At 38.9% G+C, this 23,646-nt stretch overlaps 1 protein-coding gene across 1 annotated transcript in view; it reads right to left on the bottom strand.

Moving 5' to 3' along the window:
* Positions 1-8,951: 8,951 nt before the first annotated feature.
* Positions 8,952-23,646, bottom strand: part of ctnna2 (catenin (cadherin-associated protein), alpha 2) — a 256,736-nt gene continuing 242,041 nt past the window's right edge. The window contains exons 15-18 of the mRNA XM_063882786.1: positions 20,253-20,434; positions 18,808-18,913; positions 11,830-11,964; positions 8,952-10,082 (exon numbers count right to left, since the gene is read on the bottom strand). Coding sequence (XP_063738856.1) covers positions 9,795-10,082; positions 11,830-11,964; positions 18,808-18,913; positions 20,253-20,434 — 711 coding nt within the window. The 3' untranslated portion in view covers positions 8,952-9,794. The remainder of the gene's footprint in view (positions 10,083-11,829; positions 11,965-18,807; positions 18,914-20,252; positions 20,435-23,646) is intronic.

Below are 23,646 nucleotides of genomic sequence, written 5' to 3'. Positions count from 1 at the left end.
CATCATGTCTTGCTTGCCACCGTCTGATTAAAGTAAAGCCTGCTAGTCACGCAGTTAGCAACAACTTCTGCTGTAGGTGTGCGGACCTTTGAGCTGCACCAGTTATTCTCATTTTAGTGTTAGGGTGCTCTGCTAAAGGTTTCTATGGTTGGTAAAGCGCTACATTATTCCCCAATTGTCAAGTCAATACCCTTGATTCCACATGGAGTAAGGATATAGAGAAATCATCTATGGCATTGGCATGAATATTAAGGGACCCTAATTAACACATGTAAAAGTGTTAATTAAACCTTCAAAGTGTAATGTAAATGTAGCTTCTCCATCAGTTAAGTCATTTTTGCACTCCTGTCAGGCTCTCTGAAGCGGTCAAATTGATTTTCTCAGACATTTTTGGGACTGTCCCTTTCAGCTACCCATCATCTGTGACACCAGCTGTTCTTGGCTGCTTGATAGATTATTTCGACCCGTCGTCTATCTGCACTCAACTTCAGGATACGCTCACAACTTTTACTCATCAGGACTTTTTTTCCTCTGTGTGCACATGGTTTTCTTAATTTAGCAGAGTGATATCATTAAGGTAAAAAAAGGGTGAGAAGTAGTTCTCTATTAACACAATATTGTTCATCAGAAAGGAAACATGTTGAGTTTTTCTCGTGCATAGGCAAAAGTGATGATTTTGATGATGTTTGGTTTAAAAAAAATACAATGGTGCAGGTTCAGGTGATTAGGTGGGCGGGTGTTACCTTGGTTTGTTGTTGGCTCATGGTTGCACAACCCAAAAACATTGTGACATCACAAAGTTGACAATAAGATCAGCTGACAGGTCTTTATATAAATGGATCAGGACAAACATATATTTTTTCCTTAAACTTTCTGAATCTCTTAACAAAGAGAGGACACATATTCTTGTACAAAAGACAAAAAAAGTGGATTTTGCATTTTAGGTGCCCTTTAAGTCATAAAACTGCAAATGGCCCTCATTCATACAAGGACAAACAGCCAAACAGACATTTTTCGTATCGTCTATAAAACCACTTAGACAATCTCTTTACAAGTACATTTTTGTTTCTTTAAAATCAAAGTAAAATTCAGTGAAGCAGAGAACAGTGGCACAAACAACAGCTGATACACAGACCAAAAAAGAAGCCATGAATCAATTCAGATACTTCTTGCTGTGAGAATACAATGCCAACCATGGAGTCACTACAACCCCCTCGTAGGATCTAGTGTGCGTCAACGCTGCAGTCAGTGTATATGTGTGTATTTCTGCACGTGTGTTTGGTACCTGCAGCTAGATTTATTGGATTTGGGGATCCCTCCTGCCGCGTGCTCTGTGGTAGGAGAGGGTTTTACTCAGTTTCTCTGTGTGAAGCTGGCAACAATTTGCACTGACCTTGCAGTGGAGGTGTCACTATGCAGAGTTGTTGTCATTACTCAATTAGACTGAATTAGGCTCTGGCTAACGTGACAGTAGCATGCTGTGAAAACTAACTAAGAATTTGATTCAAGGCCTGGTAGGGTTTGTTTTAATGAAACAGCAAAGAATCAGTCACAACAGGTTTGGTTTTATGTGAGGATATATCAAGCCTTAGGATATCACTATGCCTGCCTCTTCCTAGGAGAAAAAAGGGCCAACAAAAACAACAAAAAACAGGCAGGCTTCCCAAATAAGCAACAAGGTTAATGGGGTGTTAGGTCAGGATAAATCTTATTATACCCCTTTCAGTGGAAGGGCGTTATAGGTCGATTTTAATGGGTCAATTTTTATTATCCAACCAGGTATGTCTTTCCTTGGATTTGCGAACTTGCATTTGTATTAGGGAAAGGGATTCTCTTGAATAAAACTGTTCTTTATAAATATTTGAATTGAAGGTATCCTGAAATGCCAACATGGGAGGACTGAAACTGGGTAAAACAGGCCATAATGTTTGCATGTAAGGCAACCAGGCTTCAAACAACACTGGAGCATATGTTGCTGAATTACCAACAAGATACAGACATTTCAATCAGATGCTGTAAGTATTTTGTTTATTTTATAAACAAAGCTACGGTTAGTTTGGAATCATTTTGTATTATTAATATAAGTCTGCAGAGTAACTCGTAACTAAAGCTGACAAATAAATGATTGTAGTGGAAAGTACAACGTGAGAACCAAATTGTAGTTGAAAGGCTACAAACATGAAGTAGGAAACATTAATAACTAGCGAATAATTGATATTGAAATACAGAGAAAAAACATGCGTGATTTTCAAATTTTTAGCCTCATTAGCTCAGATTGATGTGTGTCTGTAAAGTTACATTTCTTCTCGTTGCACCCGAGTTTTCCCAACGTATTTTACCTCAGGCACTGCAACACATGTTTTATCAATTGCTGGTGTAATCCTTCAGTCACAGGTAGCCTACATGTTGTGTACGGCTATGTGTGGTGTTTCCTAATTAAATACAAAAGCAGTGCCGTGATGGTTTAACTTTGGAGGAAACTTTATTTAAACATTTCCTGTCACGTTAATTATCACCTGGATGGAAAAAAAAGTTGACAATTTGAGTTCCACCCTAACTTCCTGAAAAAGAACAATAGGGGATTATATTATTCTTTCTCAGAATCTTTCATGTGGAAAATAATGTTAAATGAACAATTACAATTTTATTTTAACTTTAAATGTCTTTTTTTTCCTCCATAATTTCATTTTCATTTTACAATCAATAAAATAAAATAAATAATAATTCTGGTTTAATATAGATGTTGCATGTATCTAGTGAAGTTAATATTAGTCTCGGGGCAGCAGCCTCACAGTAGGCTACTGTGTGGCTGTAGGCCTACTCCTGTTAAATTGCACTTATGTTCCTATTTATCATGGTAATGGGTGACTGTATTTAAGGGGCTCAGAGATTCACTGTCCCCTATTTCATCCATTCTAGCCTCACACAGCACTTACACTCTCCAGAATGGCTTTAACATTGGAATCCTTGCCTGAGCAGGAAACACTCTAATTATTTGATGAACATTTAAAGTCTTTTTTTTAATAATAGTTTGATTTATATCAGTAGCTTCTGTGTTTTACTGTTACAGCTGTACAACCCATTAAAAGCTGCTGACCTGGCAAAGAAATGTTTAATTTGTCATCAGTAAAACACTTCTTATCCATGCTTTAACCTCTGTACAAGCACATCGCTCCTCATGGGTAAATATGGACTTCAGCAGATGATCACATGTTCACTCTCTTTCAAAGGTATATGGTTAATTGTTGCAGGGATGATAATAACAAGTGATAAAAGGAAATAACTCTTCCTTATCCTTCTTACATGATTCAGTTTTCTTTCTGATTGGCCAATGCTCAGGCTTAGTAGGTCACCTGATCTTCCCCTTTTTTAATTAAAGACAGACATAAATCAAGCTGTTTCTTCAGCCATTTTGGGTGATTGCTGACCACTTTATTATGACCTTGTTCAATTTTGCAAAGGGTATTTTACTCTTTGCCAGTCTTTCCCTTTCTCATTGTAATTTAAATGGTGACAGCTTCGGCTCATTAAGGTACCATCTGGTGAAATGCAAAATGAAAGAAGAACGCGCTAGAGTGCGGACCTCCTACAGGGCCTAATAATGTTCTCTGTCAGCTGTTACTCTCAAACTCAACAATGCACTTTAGAGTTTACACATTGTTATATAAAAGAAGGAGAAGTTGGTCCTGATGATGGTACACTTGATCAGGGTTCTTTAAAATCTATGCATTTATTTTTCATTGACTTCTTGAGCAGGAGCAAGTTTCAGCTCTCTTCACAGATGAAATAAACGAGTGTACTAGCAGCATTGAATGGATTTGAAACATTCAAAGAAGTAAATCAAGTATGAAAAGAATAGGAAAACTTAAACATTTAAATGAAAAGAATGCATACCTTTTTAGATAACAGATTAAAAGCAATAAATTACTAAATATAATATGCTAAATTTGGGATTCTTTCATTACAAGTGTTGTGATTAAAATCATTGTTGGTGGTTTATTTATCAAAACTCAGGGGCATCATCTGTAAAGCTGTGGCTAAAACAATGAAGAGGTGGTGCAAATTAAAACTAATGAGATGCATCAGTTGCAGTCATTAAATCTAAAATACTGAATACATCAACTTTTATTGCAGCTTAACAAAACATCATTTGAGATCAGTGATGTTACCTGGCCATAGCCTTGTTGAGATCTAAAACACTGGAAGAAGAGATCTGGATGCATAAGTTCAATTTTGTGTGTTTTGTATCCTATATTGCATCTGACTGAAATGAAAGAATAATCGGCAAGAATAATCATAGAAGCAAATAGAAAGTCACACATTTTGAACTATGCGCTTAAGGTTGTTCACATTGGCCCAATGTCGGTTCAGAGAAAATGTACAGTTGGACTAACAGCGAACACACCAAACAACATATGAGACCAAAAACTGAGAAAAAACAACTAATCATTTATCAAAAGATTGTTTCATTAAAAAATGATCTGATGAGAATCAGGTACAAACAACTGCCTAGAGAGGACCACCTGCATACTGAGCTTTGAGACTTATTCTAGACAAAAGTTGTTTGATCTTAACTACAGATAAAAACTTAGACATACAATGTATTTTTAATTTCAAATACACTTACTCTCATATAATGATAAACTTGATATTGAATAAAATAAAATGAAAACAGTTATTTATCCTCTCTCTTCAAGGAGCAATCCCCACATGCACATTGGTATTGCAATGCTGTCAAGTTTCTTTTAGCTGTTTTTCAAAAGGTGTGACAGATAGACCTAAGGGCTGGTACACCGCCCTAATGGGATGCCACTTACAGCCACGTACCCCTCACTCACCCCTCACTCACGCTGGCCATCTCTCACCCTCCTACTTCACTGACATGAATGAAACTGGCAAAATAACAGCCTCCCTAAACTGTCCATCATTCTAAAGGTCAACACAAGACCATGCCCTGGTCCTGTTCCTTACACTGTTCATTACACCTGGAGGCACAGTGGCTGCTCCCCTCAACCCCCCCCCTCCCCTCCCCCCACCACCTGCAAACTGTCCATCACAGCCATCTAGGTGAGAAGGTAATTGGGGAGGTTCTGCCCCAGCACGTCAGCGTCCTCTTAAAGCATCCAGAGTTCACAGAACATTTATCAGCTAGCATCCAGTGTATTGTTCTAACTGTATTCCTAGGTATTAGAACAACTTTTCCGCATGCGTTTTAGAATTCACTCAAACCCATGCGCAAAAAAAAAGGGTAAATGAAAGTTAGATTTGATTGTTAACAATGAAATGATAACACCGATATTTTTAAAGTTACAAATTGGTAAGTAATCTATTATTTAAGTTGATTTGTAAATTATTACCAAATTCTTTGTAAACCTTAAGAAAATGTTGTCAATCAAATAATTTCTTGAAAATGTACAAAAAATGTCATAGTCATCCATAAATACAAACAAATTAGATCAGAATGCAGTTGTTGTTTATAATCATGTATGATCAAATGTATATATTTTAGACTATTTATTTATACTATTACACAAACTAAAGATACAATAAATGATAGTCTTAGCATTACTGATAATAATAATTTTTAAAAAATCCTATTTTTATTCATAATTTAATTGTTAACCGGGAGGCTTTGTTCCAATAAAGTTTTTGTTCCCTTTCTACGCATCAGATGTGTAACTTCCAGCACTTCACTCACATCTCTTTTATAATATAACAGATCTGTAGTGACATGTATTAAAATGATAAGAAAGTGAAGGAATCAGGTGGATCATGGAGAAGAGTTTGAACAACAATGCGGGCAAGATGAAAGACCTTCTGATGTATTTTCAAAAGGACAGAAAGCAAAGAAATGTGTAATCTGATACAATCCTTCACATATCTGGAGTATATCCAGTATAACTGAGCCCATTGTCCTTTGGTTCATATTTGACGATTTAAGTCGTGTGCCAATGCAGGGCTGTGGCCAAGTCTGTATATGGAAATTAGTCTACTGGATGGATGGGCACAGAGATTTATCCGACTTTCATGCAAGGCAGTAATGCCAACATTCTGTCACAATGTTACTGTTAAAGTTTACCGTTGAAAAAACCATGATCTTTCCAACCAATCAAAACCAATTGTTTCACAGTAAACGTGCCATCAAATCCATCCTTCCATTTCAAATATCTATCATAACCATCTGCAAATATTGAAAAAGGAAAACATTTTGAAAGAGTGACATTGATGAAATTCTGGATATCATGTTTGGCAACATGTTTGATAGGCTGTCAAACTTATGTTGGCTGATCTCACAGGAATCAGAGTGAATCCTCAGGATTGCCTCAGCTTTTAATCCTATACTCACCAGCAATGTGTTCTTTACTGCATTTTCCCTAAAACCAAGTTATATTTGGACTTGGTCTTTCCAAGAAAAACAGATATATTTTGCATTTGACAAACCTGCTGACCTTTGAATAGGTTAAAGACCATGAATCATTGATTCAATGATCAACTATTGGCTATTTGCAACAAAGGGTTGTACATTGAAATTATATTTGAGCTTAAACAATTATACTAAAAACAAAAAAATCAAAAAAGAACAAAGGCAGTATAAGAGCCAAACTAATGTTCAGGGTTAGTGGAGTCTTATTCTCCTGCAACCGGATGTGCCAGATGCAAGGCGGGTAGTGGAGTGGCCCAAGGCTTAACCGGGTTAGCTTAACTCTCCTCTTGGTTCTCTTCCCTCTCGTCCTGGGCGGTCACTCCAGTCTCTGGATTGTTTAATCGGCAGGAATGGCTCACTGGCTCGGTGCTTGGAAAGCCTGTGGGTGGTGATCGTCTCAAGGTCCTCTGAACATAATCCAATCACCATGCTTTCTTATGACTGTATCCCTGTCACATGAATACACATGGCACAAAAAGACAACAAATAAAATGTAAACAAAAACTAAATTTATCGGAGTGCCAGGCTGCTGCATCTACGTATATATGCTCAGCCGTAGACATAGCAATCAAGTCAGCTTTCTGTGATTTGATTTTTAGGTTGCATTATGAAACATCTGCAGCCATAAAAAAGGTCCCTTTACAGCGCTGGTGTCCATCTGTGCAGATGGCAAAGTCTCGAGTGTGTTCAGGGTCAGAAGGCATCTGACACCAGGGACTGGAAGCCAAAAAACATATTGCAGCAGCTGGTTGTATCCTGTTCATCACCCTTCTGCCTCGGGGACTTTCACAGCAGTTTCCTCTCAGTCTATTTTTATAGTTAGAGGGAGGTTTTAACTAGATTAGAACTCTGTTTTAATCCTTTTAATACAGCTCATCCCATGAAGACATCTCAATATCCTACACTGCAGTGGCATTTCTGCAAACCGTAATTATTACTTTTTAATTATTTCTTTTTAATTTTCAAAGAGAACAGGCTGTCAGCCATCACGTCATGTTTGATTGGGATGAAACCAATGACTACACACGAGGATTATACTCGTTAGACAGCACCACAGCCAGGAATTAATCCCTCAATTAACTGGACCGTGTTACAACTCCTCTCGTGTGGCCTTGTTTCCTAAACACAGGGTACTTTAGTGATGCACGGATGCTTGATGCATGTTGTCTTTAATAGCCATTAGCAGGACAATGTGGATACACAAAGAGCCTTAATCATTATAAATGACTAAATTGCTGAATTATCTAAACTAGTGGCCTGTGAGCTGTTATTGAGACAATTGTGCTTATCGATGCTTTTGATTTGATTCATGAGGGATCAAGGTCGTGTTAAGCAATCAATTGATTTGCTCTCCCTGTTTTAATGGCAGGGTGTGCATGTGATGCCTGTAGGGGCTTGATAGAGCCACTCTCTAAAAGCAATACATTGTACTGTCTCTTAAAATGTATTAATTCACTGGAAGGGAGGTTGCAGCAAGATCTCTGTGGTTCCCAAGTAACAGACAAGCTGTACGGACTTCACATTTGTAGTATCCACAATGATTTTTCTTGGCCTTTAGAGATCTGTAACTTTTACATCCAGAGCTCTGGGGTTTCTTGTCTTGCTGACTGGCAATGTGTCAGGCGTCTGTTGAATCCCAGCTATCCGACTCCTGTTCCTCTTTTTCCCACCCCTCCTTTCTTTCGCTCAACAGCTCAGTGGGTTTAAGAGAGATTGACAGGGACTTCAGTGGTCAATATTGGCTTATATCCCTTGACTTGGAGTCAGCAGTTAACTTTCAGAACATGAGCAATAAATGAAGCTTTAACTCTTCAATAGATGGATAACGATCTAAAACAGAAACTGCATTTCATAGAAATATAATAACATAGTGAGGAGTTTGTTATGAGCTGAATTATAATGTTATTGTAATATCACACTCACAATGATGCTAAAATGTTGATGTAGAGGTAAAAATCAACGTGTCAATCACAATTACATAGGAAAACATTTCATGTTTAATAAGACCTTGAAATAAAAATAAATCAGGCATAACAAAAAGACAATCTAATGGTGGTGCTATTGGATTATCAAATTCAGTAGGATATATCATCTTGGAACCATGAATGATTGTACCAAATATTGTGGTAATACATGTACAGGCAGTGATAAGTGCACACATTTAAGCTGATGGTGGATTTTTGACAGTTCATTCGGAGTGTATAAGACTGTTTGATTGGAGGACCTCGTAAAATATCACAAAGATAGCAGAAAGAGTGCTGACCTAAGACCAATTATCTCAGTCACCGTGAAGTAATGGGACTTGACCTGTAACCCTGAATCAATACGCCTATTCTTGTAGGCTTTTAGTACTAATAGATTTTCTTTCCTCTTCTGGAAACTTTTCATCTTCAGGTCTTGCATGGAAATCTCTAATGATTATATTGGATCCTTCGGATTAATAAGAGGCATCCTTCCTGTAATACTCACAGATTGACAAGTACTGCTGGAAACTTGAAGGTAAGAAAGACACGTGAAATATTGAGGGTCAAGTTGAGGGATTTATTAGAGAAGGGTGAATATAAAGGTACTGTATGCAGGGATTTCTATTCTCTGAGCAAACCACAACTATTCCAACCTCTCTGTCTATATTTATACGCTACACAACTTTCAATAAAGGTCATCATAGTTAGTGATGTAATAATTAAATAAATTGAATTTAAAAAGGCAATACAATAGACCATACGTGTGCTTTTGGAAAAAAACACCATATGGATTATTATTATAATCATCAGGAACAAGGAAACTACTTGGATGCCAACCCTTCCAGGTATCTCAAACATAAATTATTCCTAGCACTACAGGTTACATTCAAATTGAAACAAAAATACCAAGTGGGAACATACCAACATTGACATAATCCCTTTAGAATAACTCCTCTACTGCACCATTCAGGATTTTCATTCAGACAGTTTAAATGTGTATACAAGCAGCCAGTCAGTAGCACGTTAAAGATATAGCTAGAATATCAACTGCCACACATTTTTAAATGCCCCTCTTCCTCTTCTGATATGTCTCTTTTTTTTTTTCCAACTTTATCATATCTTCAAAAGTACTTGTGTTTGTGTCACATTTTGGCTCTCACATAATAAGCTACATTAATATTGATAAATAGTGTATGGTGTGTGCTGGCTGCCTGCGAGCCAGAGGCCCGCAGTGTTCACAGGAGCCGCAGTGTGGCAGTTTAATATGTACTGTAGTCCTCCTGAGGTGTCACCAAACACACGGGGCAAACAGAGGTTAACACAATGTAAAAAGGGACTTTTTCTTTAACTTGTCACCGTCATGTTTTGTTGTTTTTCTGGGGTAAGCATGACTTTCTTTCTTTATTTTAGAAAGAGTCCATGGCCTTGAATTCGCTGAGGGCCTGGACAGGGGAGATGTGTTTCTTCTGGGAGCCTCGTCTCACCCGTGTCTGGCACTCCTCGGGCTTCTCCCTTTTTACCAGGGGCTTTTTCTCTGGGGCCTTCATGCGCCAGGACACCACGGGCGAGTTGACAGCCGCTGTTCCGTACACCTTCTGGTACTTGGTAGAGGCTACATAAGATGCCTTTACAGTCAGCACCACTGCGTTCATTAGGTTCTTGGCTGCTTGGATAAGGGAAGTGGCACTATCCAGCTACAGGAGGGCAAAGAGAGTGGAAGGGGAGAAAGAGAAAGAAAAAATAAGGGTCAAAAGGTTCATGTGACATGAAGAGAAAAAGTGCAATGACTTTCAGGCTTTTACCAACAACATTAGGATATGAGCTCTCCAAAAACCGAGGAGGTCTTTGCACCAACTGGCAATTAAGCAGATTAAAAAGCTGGCACTTGCTATGTGACATCCTATTTTAGCAGTTCTTAATTAGCAGAGGCAGGGGTCAGGTTTTCCTCTGTCTCCGCCTGTTTTGTTTGGCTGACATTTAAGGGTCGACGGACAGTGGGCCGCCTCCTACCACACACTGAGACAAGAGCTTATTTAATGAGCGTGGACTCCAGCTGGCCACCATGAAAAGGTTAATATCTCAGCATGCATTCTTGCATATCTCATGCAAGACAAATTATAAGAGAGTCCTGAGAAATAATGAAGAAGTGTTTCAACACAAAATATGAGGAAGTCCAAAGCAAAGATAAAAGTCAAGCCAGATTTAATTTGAGGAAGAAATTATAACAATGTAGTTATTTGGGAAGTTTTTACGAATGCAACAGTTTCCCTTTATCTCTCCTGATGTGGATCAGTGTAGTGTGTGTCTATCTGTTTTTCTTTATGTACAATTAGACAAATAGATTTTTTTTCATTTTCTTCCTCAAGACATTTAACACACATGTAAACAAACTAAACAAAACAATGTCATGATTCACCTACACATCACATCATTTCAGAAAAATACAAAATAACCAGGAAAAATCTATGTAATTTGAACATTTCACAACCACTCTGCTATACTGTTTATTATTATTGAGAGAATAGCTATTTATAGTATTGTTCATATGAAGAAGCCTCTGTCGTTTTACTTGTAGTACTACCCTCTTGAATCTTTCAATGCTATCATGAGTCTGAGGAGATGTATTTAATAAATACCTAATCATATTAAATTGCGTCACCTACAGTTTGTTTCTTATCTTGATTGAGGGTCCATAGGTAAAGTGTATTGTATGCTATTAAGATTCTAAAAGCCCTTCGAAGGCAGAGTTGTTCATTTGTGCATACATACTGAATTATAAATACAACCAAAACCGATCACTGTTTTAGATGTAATCATAGTTTACCACATGATACTTTGATTATGCAGAAAAACCTCACAAACAAACCTATATTAAATATGTTCCTCTATGTGAACCGAATAGTATTTATTAGCTTTATAAACTAATTAACTCTTTTCAATTGAAAACAATAGACATTGCAGGGGGAACATATATATTTTACCAAAAGTACAAAATAAATATTACAAAGTTGAAAAGGACAATTCTGGTCAAGCTAATCAATATTTTTCCATTAAAACTAAAAGCTTTGAAATGGAGAATATTTCACAAATGTATTAGTCCAGTTAAATGTCAAATGCAAACAATGTGGGATAATTGACTGATTTTAGTTTGACCAGGGATAATAGGGTTCATGAGGCATGAACAATACAAATGGAAAAAAGCCTGCGGAGCATCTTTCTGGTATTATTAGATACTAATCGGACTAACATAATTGCATCAGTGTTATTTTGCATGACTATTCATCTGGTCTTCCAAGCTTCATCGTGACCTTGAGCTAAGAGGTTTGCCCACCCGCAGTGCAGACCATAAAAAATGACCAAGTCTGGTGTTTCAAGTCTAAGAGCCTATCTAGAGCATCAGCATAGAGCTGGTCACATGCTGTTCTGTATGGACAGACTTACCCCGGACACGATGAGCTCTCCTCCCAGGTTCTGGACCTCAGCTTTCACCTTGCTGCAAATGTTGAGTTGATGACAGTACAGGGCAATTCTCTGCAGGTAGGCCAGCAGATCCTGCTTGCATGCTGAATCAGGGCACTGAATGGAAAAGAACCACAAGGAAGAATGTTTTCAAAAGACAAAAACAAAAAGCTTTAATACCGTAAGTGAGAATTGTTTCTTAAAGAGAAGCTGTAATTGTATTAGGTCTCTTCACTCTGACGTTTAGTTTTCAATTCTACCATTTGACAATAATCCAGTTGTGATCTGTGAAAATAATGCAGGTTGAGATGATTCATGTAGCATTTGGGAAACTTAGGACACTTGGTAACAGACGTTTTCAGTGTCTGGCTGAGTGACAGTTTGGAGCACAAAGTAATGATCTTTGACATCTGGCCAAATCATGGACCTCTTTTGTATGACATTTCAGTTCGATTTTCTTTTCTTTTGTCTCTTAACTGAGGTGCTATTTCCCTATCACGATCATGTAAGTGTGAGCTGCTGAGTATAGATATTCACCTTAGAGTTGTCTGCCTTCTCTGGGATATAATGTATGTAGATAAGGCTTTGCATGTGGAGCTCAAATCACCCAAAAATACATTTGAAAAACTCCACAGTGATGTTCTTTTTTACATTAATCATGACACAAAACCACATCCTATTGTTGTAAGCAAGGAACTATTTTTATACCCTATCACTACACAGAAGGAAGCACGGATTTACTAATGAATGAGAGGCTCTACTGAGTTTTTCAAATGCGTTCTTTGTGTACCTTTAGCGAAGCACCATCTGGATCCATAATTTACCAGAGAAGGCAGACATCTCTACGGACAATTTTTCCAACACTTAACCCCACACCAGAACAATATAAACTGATAAATAGGACTTCAGGTAAGCCTAACATCCTTTTTGAGTATTTGTGTCTATTACCTATTTCCTAGGTTACAGTTTACAGTTACATGATTTACTATACTGTACATTGAGATATAGGACACATTTGTGTCACCAACAGCAAACATTTCATATAAATAATTAATTTAAAGACAAATATAATGTCAGAAGGAAGAAAGACATGAATTTGAAAACAAAGATCATACTCAGTCCTCTTTGTATGCGTTGTTTTAGGTTAAAACTGGTTTGTCTGTGATGATACAATCAATGATAAAAGACTGAATGAAAAGCTACTGTAGCTGACAGAAAGGATACTAAATCATATGATGACAGAAAATAGAGCCAATAAAGCAACAGATTTGTTACAGAGCCACATCATTTGAAGGAATACAAGGCTCTGGGCCCTATTTTAGGCATTATTGGCAAAGCTCAAAGCTGGTCATTACCAAACTACCATCTGGTTTTAAATGGTTCCCAAATTGGGTTGAAATGTAAATTCTCTACCAAATTGGATTTTTTCAAGAATCACAGTCTCTCATGTTGAAATCGTAACCAAAACATTCGGCTCCAGCATTTTGTGAAACTAATTGCATTTCTTTGCAATGTGCCTTTAAGATTCTGTTCAACATAATGATTTCTTTGGAGGTGCTATGGAAGCTCGAGTTTTAAAGATAAGTTGAAATAACAGTGAAATCTGTCAATAAGAAACAGATCAATCAACAATGAATGGACATAACACCTTTTTGAATCCTTTTTTCCTATAACCAGCAGTTATGACTTGGTCCCGCTGGCCTTTGACTGAATAAAAAAACAATCATACAGTGAAGCAAATGGACCAAAAGGGAATAGGAGAAAGCCGCCTCAGGTCTCGTACTATCAAACTGTTTGCCCCTATTATTCCATCTGGAAGCCTTCCAGGAGTCAGCCATGGCCCACTAAGCTCCCAGTGGGTTAAGAACACTGCATGAGCTGCTTAAACACTGTGAGCATCATTTTGTAGCAACACCTTTCTTCCAGCCATTAATATTAAACGGTCCTAACTAGGACATTCAGCAGCACAGTGTGGGGAAATGCACAGCTCATTTCCTTGTCTTGTGGGCTGGGGTAGAGGGGGGTGGCAAGTTAAACATCGAGCTGTGATATGAATATATCCCTTCAGGACTTGAATGTTTAATGGCTGCCCATCATCTTTTCTTCTTTATGAGACAGGGCCCCTAATGCTAAAACAAATTGTATTTTTGTGCCTCTTACTGATGGTCACAAATAGCGAGTAAAAAACAGTATTTCAAAAGTAATTTAAAATGGTTTGTACCGACTATATAATTGCAAAGAGGAATTCAAGGCATCAGAGCAGGACTTGGAACAACAGAGTAACAAGAGGAGCGCTTCCACTCAGTCAGTGGCATTGAATTCAGCCTGGGTGAAGCTACTAGCTCATAGAGCAGCCAGTGAGGCAGAGGGAAGCTTCTCCCTGGGCATTATCACTGCACCGCCAGTCCTGCCTGGCATCACTGCTAACTGCACTTCACACTGCTGGCTCCCTTACACACACACACACACACACACACACACACACACACACACACACACACACACACACACACACACACACACACACACACACACACACACACACACACACACACACACACACACACACACACACACACCACACACACCACACACACACACACACACACACACACACACACACACACACACACACACACACACAGCTGCCCCAGGCTAGTTTGACGCAGACATGACACAATCGTTCCCTTTTGTTCTGTTGACTAATAGTCTATTTCTCCCACAGATTCCCTGTTGATGTAAATAAACTATATGGTCCATTACTTTGCCAAGCCCATTGAAGCTCTCTATCTCTCCCTCTCTGTCCTTTATTGTGAAGCAGCCTTCATTACAGACTAGTGTGGTTTGCAGCTTGACTTTTCTCAGCCCTTTATGAAACCACCTCTAACCTCATTGCTTCTGTCAGTGTTTCAGGAACATATTTGTTCAGTCCAGCAGAGAAACAGGTGAGATCTTTTTTTTTACTGCTGCATAATTTTGCTTCAAATGATTGAAACTTGCCCCTGATGGATAATTCAGGAGGAGGATGTGAACTCTGGTGCTAAGTTGAGGGCAATCCACTATCAGAGTGTGGCAGTCTGTCAAAACACAAGTCACACCTCACATTGATGCTGCATTAATAAGCAGACTGAGACTGACCTTTCATAAAGTGTAAACACTAGTAAGCCGGTTATTTACTTTTAACTTACCCGACCTCTTTTGCTGTTTCTTTTTAATTATGGCACTGTTCAATAGTTCTTATTTCTGCTTCATTACATAGCCAATAGTAGAGACATTGGAAAGGGAGCAGGATAAAATTAAGACGCAATGGCAAATAGAGCATAGTACAAGCAGTTATACAACATTGCTTTAAGTATCTACTGAATTTGCTTAGTTGTATTCCCTATCTCACATGAACATCTCATATTTATTTTGGGACATGTGGCTTGCCCTCCCTAGGGGTGTGTGAAAGGTTTGCAGAGGTGATGCGTGGGGAGAGAGGTTAAGAAAAGATAATGTGTGAGGATCAGATGCATGTTTGTGTTTCCAAACTAAGTTAAGTGTAGTTTGAATCTTAATTTCCCTCCAAAATTGTACTCCTTCTGGTCACAAAAAAAAGAGAAAGAAATGGGAACATTTAATTCCAAGACGTCAAAAGGAAATAGTACTTTAAAAAATCCATGAATACTATATTTATCCATGTTGTATTTACATTTTTCAAAGGTACTCAGGCTGGTCCCTAATGCACATAGAAATGCTTACTACAGCATTTTCATCCAGAGACATGAGGAGGTGAGAGACTGACATCCCTCCCACCATGAGAAATGTTACTTGGTTAAAACAGAGACAATTTGTAAAAACCCCTCTGAATAGTTATGTTTCTTATCTGTAAAGCTTACAATTCTAGTTCTGATTCCTCTGTGGCTCCCCGATTAATGGTACTTTTTGTTTTTAGTGAGCAGCCATTTAATTGCACATCGGTCACACTTGGTTTCCTTGCTGTCAGTAGAGGCGGCAGGAGCGTTGCTCTTGTTGTTCTGAACTCAACGCGACAGGGCCTTCCGCTGTGACAACTAAAGTGAAACCTGGAAGTCTGAATACTTCAAATTAGCATGTGTTTAGCAGCATTTAGAACAAATAAATTGACACTTAAGTTATTAAGTAAGTTATATCACACAACCCAATGCTAAACTGATAGTTCAAGAGTGTAATGCAACATAACCATATTCTTGAATCTAAGGACAAATGACTCCACCAAGAAAGGCAAAGTGTTAAGATAAGGCTGTACTTACTCCAATATTTTTGTCACTGCCAAAATTAGATTGAATAAAAATGAATGCATCCTACCTACAACTTTTTCATGTGTAGACATAGTTTGTGCGACTGCAGGGTGATACACACATCTACATCAATGTATGTCTCAGAATAGGTGTGCATGATGTTTGTCCAATTACACCAGTATTTATGTATGTAGGAGTCATACTTTAACAATGAAGCAGGGTATAGAAAATGGAGTGGGATAAATAGAGTAGAAAAAAGGCATTGCTGGAGTGAAATGGGGTGAGTTGCCTCGAGGGGTTTTTCTACGTCAAGTGCTGTGCTTAAATGACTATGAAAGAGCTTGCCGTCCTTCCACGGTTCCACGCAGAATTGCCTTCCGCTTCGCACTTGTTCATCAATAGGGCTGATGTGGAGTCATGCCGACAAGGTTTGCTACTTAAGGGGCCTGTCTGAAAGCAGCGGAGCAGCTTTTATTCTTACTGTCAAGCCACAGTGCTCTCAATAAACACAGGTTACCTACCACAATGTGTGAATGCAGAATACTTGTCTTCTTCATATGGAAGAAAACAAATAATTAAGTTATGTTATGCGTAGTCTAATTCCATTAAGAGGCTTCATAAAAGCAAACTTTTACTGTTTTAACTTTTACTAACCTATTTCAATCATTAAATAGCATGACAACCAGATGCCCCACATGAAAACACGTTTATTATAATTATATGTTGGAAATAAAAATGTCCTCAAGCCCCTCTGTATTTTCCTGAACACAGCTCTGATGTCTATGAAAGTGTAACAGAAGGCGTTGAATATTCAATAAACACTGGTCTAGGAACCATTTAAGTAAAAATAAAATGGCAAGCCACCTGCTCTTTTCATTATAGCAACTGTTGATTTAGACACAGGCTCTGCCAGAGAATTGCCATGTGACAGATTCACTCCCACCTAAACCCTGTATAACTCCGATCAGCTTTTGGCAGTCTACAAGCCAAGAAATGAATACATAACCACACACGCGCAAGTTCATGCTTACTTTGTCATTACTGTGCTAGATCTGCTCTAATTAACAAACACAAGCCATGACGCACACTGAGACCAGCTTTCAGGGACAAATGTTCTCACACATGGGAAAATGAAAAAATGTTTATAAACAGACACGCAACAGATTGAGATTCTAGGGAATGTCAAAATGAAGTATTTTCAGTGTAAAACCTTGTCTTGTCCAAATTCAAAAATATTGTGATAAGAATTATTTTTACAACAATGGTTTAAAACATTACTCATAAGCAAATGAGAAAGGGCTCATAGGTGTAATGATGAACCCAACTCTGCAGTTTACTTAAGCTCTATGAAGCATTTTGGTGCTTGTATTATTAGTTTTGGTTATACGGCACGCCACTTTCATGTTTTGATTCAGTCTCAAATCTCTCATTAGCATTGTTTTCAGGTTCAGCAGTCAGAAAAACTATTATAAACTTACCGGAAACCATAAACCAACTGTATGCTACCTGCCAAGCAATAAACAGCAGTAACTCAAAGTAAGCATCTTTTCTCAGGACGAGCAAGCGGCCAAACACAGCTGAGAGGAGAGGGAATATTGCATTTACATTGCTCTGTTTATTCTGGATGTGTAAATCAGCCCGTTTTTTAATATCAACTTTATACATGTGCTGTTAGGTGTTACGTATATGTCAATGTTGTGTTAACAGCATTTTTAAACTTCCCCAAGGAAGCAATAAAACAAAAAAAGCAATAAATGTAGGTTTAAAATAGGGACACTTGGATGACTGTTCAGCCATTATGCTTTATCGGGTTATTTTTAGTTATTAATATTGCAAATCCATAGTAACTTTCTCTTAAGAGAAATTCAGGAAATTTCTCTTAAGAGAAATTTCCTGAATTTCTCAAACCGCAAAATTAAATATACTGTCAAGTATAGTGACTTGTTTGAAATGTGGCAGCTCTGCTGGTGATCATGTGTGCCGGCCTCTTGTGAGTTTCAGGGAAAAGAGAGACTGTGATTCTACACTCTGATGTGAGCTCCAATATTTCTTTAGCTAAGCATCACTGGAAAGAGGCCCAGTGTGTGATACTGAAACCAACAAAAATGATTCCAAGAGTTTGCTAGCTAACAGCAGTTGCAATTACAATGACAAAGCGCTGCCTTGATAAATCAGTGAGTCTTGTGCCTAAGTTTATTCTCACTGCTTATTAGAGACAGACAAAATGAAGAACAACATTATGCATTACCTGGAGTGCTGCATTCTGAAATACCTCCCACTTCATTTGCTGTATTCACACACACTCACACCTACTTCTTTCCACCTCGTCTTCCCTAGGCACAGCACTGATTGATTAGATATTGAAAATGGTCTGTCAGCGTGTTTTAGAGAAGTACTCATCTGATAATGAATGCAACACCTCGGTTGGGAGCTAATTATATTAGCGACACAACTTGGTTCTGCTGTCTTGCTCTCTCAGTGGTGGCCCCATCGGGAGAGAAAGTCACGCGGCAACACAGCCCACCTCTCCAGCTGGGTTTGTCAATGCCCACATTAAAGATTTCCAATGGCCATGCCCATTTACTCCAACTCAAAATGTGCTTTGCCGCCAGCTACTATGACACATTCAGAGAAAGTTTCACACTGGTAGGAAGAATAATGATGATACAAATGACAGTAACAGACACATTGGCAAAGCTACCTGATCTGCAACAGCGCGGGCCAATTTGTCCATCCTAGAACCAGCCTCTGCAATTTTCTTAGCCGCATTGATCACATCTGAGGAGTTCTTCAGGGGGCCTTTGCCTCTGGGAGGATTCAAGAAGGGAGAAAGTATTAAAAAGGAAATATGGCCAGTTACAGAGGCAGATGACATGCAGAGATTCCTTTCACAGACACAGTTCACCACTGAGCTCACACAGGAGCAGCTTATTTGCTGTGGCAGCTATGAGAATTATATGAAATTGCAATAAACCAACAAAAAGCGATTTCCTAGATAATGGATACAGCAAATACAGTATGTGTTTGTCCCTATTGATGTGTCAGACATGACATTTGGATCAGAAAAAAAACATATTTATGTTTTTTACAACAAAAACCGGAACACATCAGAACAGTTACACTAGGAAATGAAACAATAAAGGGAAATAATGGCCAACAACTGAGTATTTGTTCTATGTTGTTATTTCTTGAATTGTCAGCATGTCAAAGTCGTTGTGGCTAAATGATTGTGTTTGCTTTTGTGTAATGTCGGATTTGTATTCAGTGCTAAAATGACATTCCTTCTCAGCCTGTTCACGCCAATCTGAGTAACCAGGGTCAATGCCAAGTAATGATGGTGCAGTCACAGTACCACAGCCATAATCACTCATGAGTAATTACTAATGGCTCGGATTTTAGTTTTTTTTCTTCTCTTATGGTTAGTTCGATGCCATATACTGTAATTGTGGAGTGGCCCTGAAATCCATACACAAGGCAGATAACTATCACTTTGGCATTAGGGATTTTGCTGATATGTTGAGCACAGATGGTGGCGATTGAGAGGAAAGTTGCTGGCTTTTAGTAACAAGATTCTAAATGTAAATAGATTATCTATTACAGTATATCTTTGAATCAAAGCATTGCTTTGTAGTCTGAGCAAAACAAAGGTTAGATGGGTCACTTTGCCTTTCATAAATCAGTTTGCGGCGCTGTATTGCAAAGGCAAGATATTTCCTCAGCAATCCCACTTTCTGGCACTTTATTTACTTGCTGCTCCAATATTTTCATATAAACTATCAAGGGTTTGTTCATAATGATGATCCTCTAGAGAATTATCAAGTGAGACATGACCTCCACCCTCAGCTGTACAGAAATGTTCTGCACTCTCAGTCCTCTGTTCAATCTCTTTAAGACATAGCAAGCAGCTGTTTGTAGTGATACCCTCTAAACACTACCTAGTCATAGTCTGTCCCTAACCAGCACCAAACAGCAGAAGAACAACGTTAGCAGTTAGCTAGTGAACATAGTAAAGCCTTATAGAGTTTGTCTATTTGCTGTATGTAAAATAAAGTTATCTAACAAATTATCCCTATGAAGTAACATTTTGATAATGCATAACTATTGTGTTCACAGCTTGTTTTAACTGCCTTTAAGTGTAATATTTACCTGGTGAAGTCTGTCATCTCCATCATGATCATACACATCTGCTTGGCCAGCACAATGATATCATTGCCGTTGTCATCCCACTTGGCCACTTCTGCATCTAGCTTGCACTTCTCCTGACGGAAGCTCTCCACCTGCTCAGCAATCTTAGCCTTCTCCTCCTGGGGAAGCTGTGCCATGATAGCCTGCAGGCAACATAGGAGCGTGGAAGAAGTAAAAGCATTAGACTAGGAGAATAGGGTTGTTTGGGAGTCAATTTGAGCAGAATAAATTGGAAGAATGGCTCAGGTGGAGGGAAATGCCAGAGGAGAAGAATTTAGGTAAAGGGGGGAGATAAGGTTGGGGTGGAAGGAATGATAGGGAAATTAGGAAAGGGGGAATAAGAAGAGGGATTAGTTAAGGAGGAAAATAATAAAGCAAAGAATATAAAGAGGAGAGCTGTAGCACCATTTGTTCTATTTTTTCAGTTTGATCTACCTTTTAATCCGCCCTACAAAATTTGAACACTAAGTCTGGAGTCAGACTATCCCTGCCCCTTTATAACACTTAAAAATAAAGTTCTAAACTTTACATTTAATGATTGGACCTTTTCAAACCCTTTGACATCTTATATCCATAAAGAGCAAATCCATTTTTGCCTTCATTTTTCCCTCATTGGCCTTTGGGGGCAGGTCCAAAATGGCATAAATCTTGAGGCAAGGTCACAGGCACAGTGAGGACCAAGTATTATTTGGGAGATAAATGTATAATTACCTCGCTTCTTAGACCAGAGAATGAATAATGCATTTGTTCAACATTATGTCAGGGAGGTGAGATGGAAGGAAGAGTAACCTGGTTTCCATTAGGTCGATTCTATTGACTCGAGAGGCAGAGAGAGAAAACGAGTACAATAAAAAAATAAAAGTCACCATTGTTTTTTAACCTCATCTATTATTGACTGTCCTCCAAGAATTGCTATTCTCTCAATGAAATAATCGCCCTTGTCCCCCTTTTCCCTCTTCAATCATCCCTTTCTCTCACAGCCAAGCTGGTGTGGGGGTGCAGGGTGAGCTCATTGAGGAAGTGCGTCACTTAACTCATGTCCCCTGCTCGATGTGTCAGGAGGAAATTGAAAACAAAAAATATAGATGACTTGTCCTTCTGAAATTCTTAGAAAATAAAATAATGTGAAACAGGAGGGGGGCCTGCAATGAAAGAGATTTGAAATAACAGACAGAAATAGAGAAGCACAAGTTTCTCATCGGAGGCCAACAGCTGTTTCAATGAGCTTTGGCCTACTGATCACTTTGCAGGCGAGGGGCGCAAAGCTTTGATGGCGGTTAGCTTTAAAGAATCCAAACGGCCTAAACAAACAAGCAAACCCAGCCCACTCAAGCCCAGTGTAGATTTCCTCTGCTGCTGGTGCCAAGACACACAAACAACAGCGAGGCAGCAAATCCCATTTAAGCGCGTGTGGGGGGAAAACACTGCTCAAGTTTAAAACAAATACAAAGTTAATATATATTCACACTGCGCAATAAGGAATAAACAATTTAAAACAGGCCACTGATTCCAACGGGGCAAACTATTCACTTTGCAGGTGTCACTATGAATTATGGGTCCCACACAGCAGTAGCTCTGCAGCTCTTGGAAACACTATTTATTAAATATATGACCAACAACTACTTTAAGTCTCCTCATCTACAAGGCAAACACTCCTCCATCATTTAAATGTCTAATCGGTATGATCCCTACTTTTTTTGGCTTGGGTTAATTGGCACTAATGGGTTTTTATAATGAAAACATACTTTTAAAGTTCTCCTGATTTTTTAAGTTTGTCCTAAATATCACTAATGAAAACTAATATATAAATATAAACTCTTTTTTTATATACATTTGGTTTTGGCTCTGGGCAGCCAGTACCTCTCTTGGGTATGGTTTGCATATTACCTGCTCATGTTCGATGTAGCCTAAAACATGATGTAGGCAGAGCTGTACAGTAATTGCTGCCTAATCAATCATGACACAGGTCAGTGCACCATGCAACCGGGCACATCGTTATGACCCTGAAACTCGAGGACAGTCGGAAGCAGTTCTTTGCTGCTCATTTCATTGCTGCACCCAACCGTTGAGGCATCAATTATTAACTTATTTCTATAATTACCCCGACCAGCATGACCCGGGTGTCAAAACAATGGGTACGGAATTGAGAATAAGTACAGTTGTGGTTTTGCAAAATGTATTTGTGAGGAGTTAGATGAGGAATGTAAATGGGCAAATCGAGGCTTTCCGGCAATCTTAAGGTTTTCCCTCTGTATACTGCACATAATTGATGCTTTAAACTAAGACCAACTGCTTTCTTGAACAGCTAAAAGAAACCAAACAGTCTCTTGAAACTCTACAATTTGGATTGGAAATTCCTTTTCTTAAATTGGGGATGAAAGGAGGTTGGCGAGAGAGTGAGGGAGAGATCTGGTTCGTATTCAAATTCACTCCGAAAATGGTGTGACAGAAGAGAGAGAGAGCATCAGGGAGGAAGAGAGAGAGACAGAGGGGTTGTGAAAACAGAGGAAAGCTGCAGCACAGGGGTAAACATGAGCCAATTGCGACGTCACGGGAGCAGGAAGGCACTCAGTGAAGCCCCCCCCCTCTTTCCCTGCTCTCTAGAATTCACTTATCCCAAAATCCCTTCCCCTACTTTACTGATAACAACAAGGAGCGGGCCTTGGGAGCTTAACATAGTGGCAAATCCGGCCGAGGGAATGCTCTGCCAATACACTCTGCGACTCGGCTACGTCTGCGGGGATTAGAGCGCTTTCCGGGTTTCTTCACAACGCACGGCGTCTTGAAATGACTTTAATTTGTTTCATTTGAAATAAACTGCCCAGACACTCAGAGTTCAATTTTATGGATGACCTATCAACAGTGTTATCCAATCACTGTGTTAACAGATGTTGAGTGTATGTGTGTGAGTCTGTGCATTATCCGTGGTGTGCTCCAGGAGTAGACTATGCGTCTGCGTTTTCTAATAGAATGACACACTATGTACAGGCCTCCCTCCCCTGTGTGTTTTTCTGCCTTCTCATTATGCATGTTTGCTCAAATAAGTTAGCTTTACACATAGGTATAATAGAAGTGACAAGCAGAGCACCACACTAGGCAGCTCTGGGAACAAAGGCTCCTGGGAGTGCCCTGGACTTGATTTGATTTCTTTCTACAGTGAGCAAGAGTGAGACAGTGAGATCGAGTAACTGAGAAGGAGAGATGTTACGCCTGTGTCCTGTGTGTGATACCCGCTCACTGGAGGGGCCTGGAGGGATCATGACTGTAAACCTCAGTGTGCTCATGTCAGCTCCTATGGAGAGAATGGATTACACTTCTTCTTGTCTGTTTGAATAGAAACACAGAGCACCAGTGT

The sequence above is a fragment of the Eleginops maclovinus genome, chromosome 5 (genome assembly GCF_036324505.1).
Source record: "Eleginops maclovinus isolate JMC-PN-2008 ecotype Puerto Natales chromosome 5, JC_Emac_rtc_rv5, whole genome shotgun sequence".
NCBI classification, from domain to species: Eukaryota; Metazoa; Chordata; class Actinopteri; order Perciformes; family Eleginopidae; genus Eleginops; species Eleginops maclovinus.
Note: the sequence above shows the minus strand (reverse complement) of the source record. Positions and strands in the feature narration are given on the sequence as shown.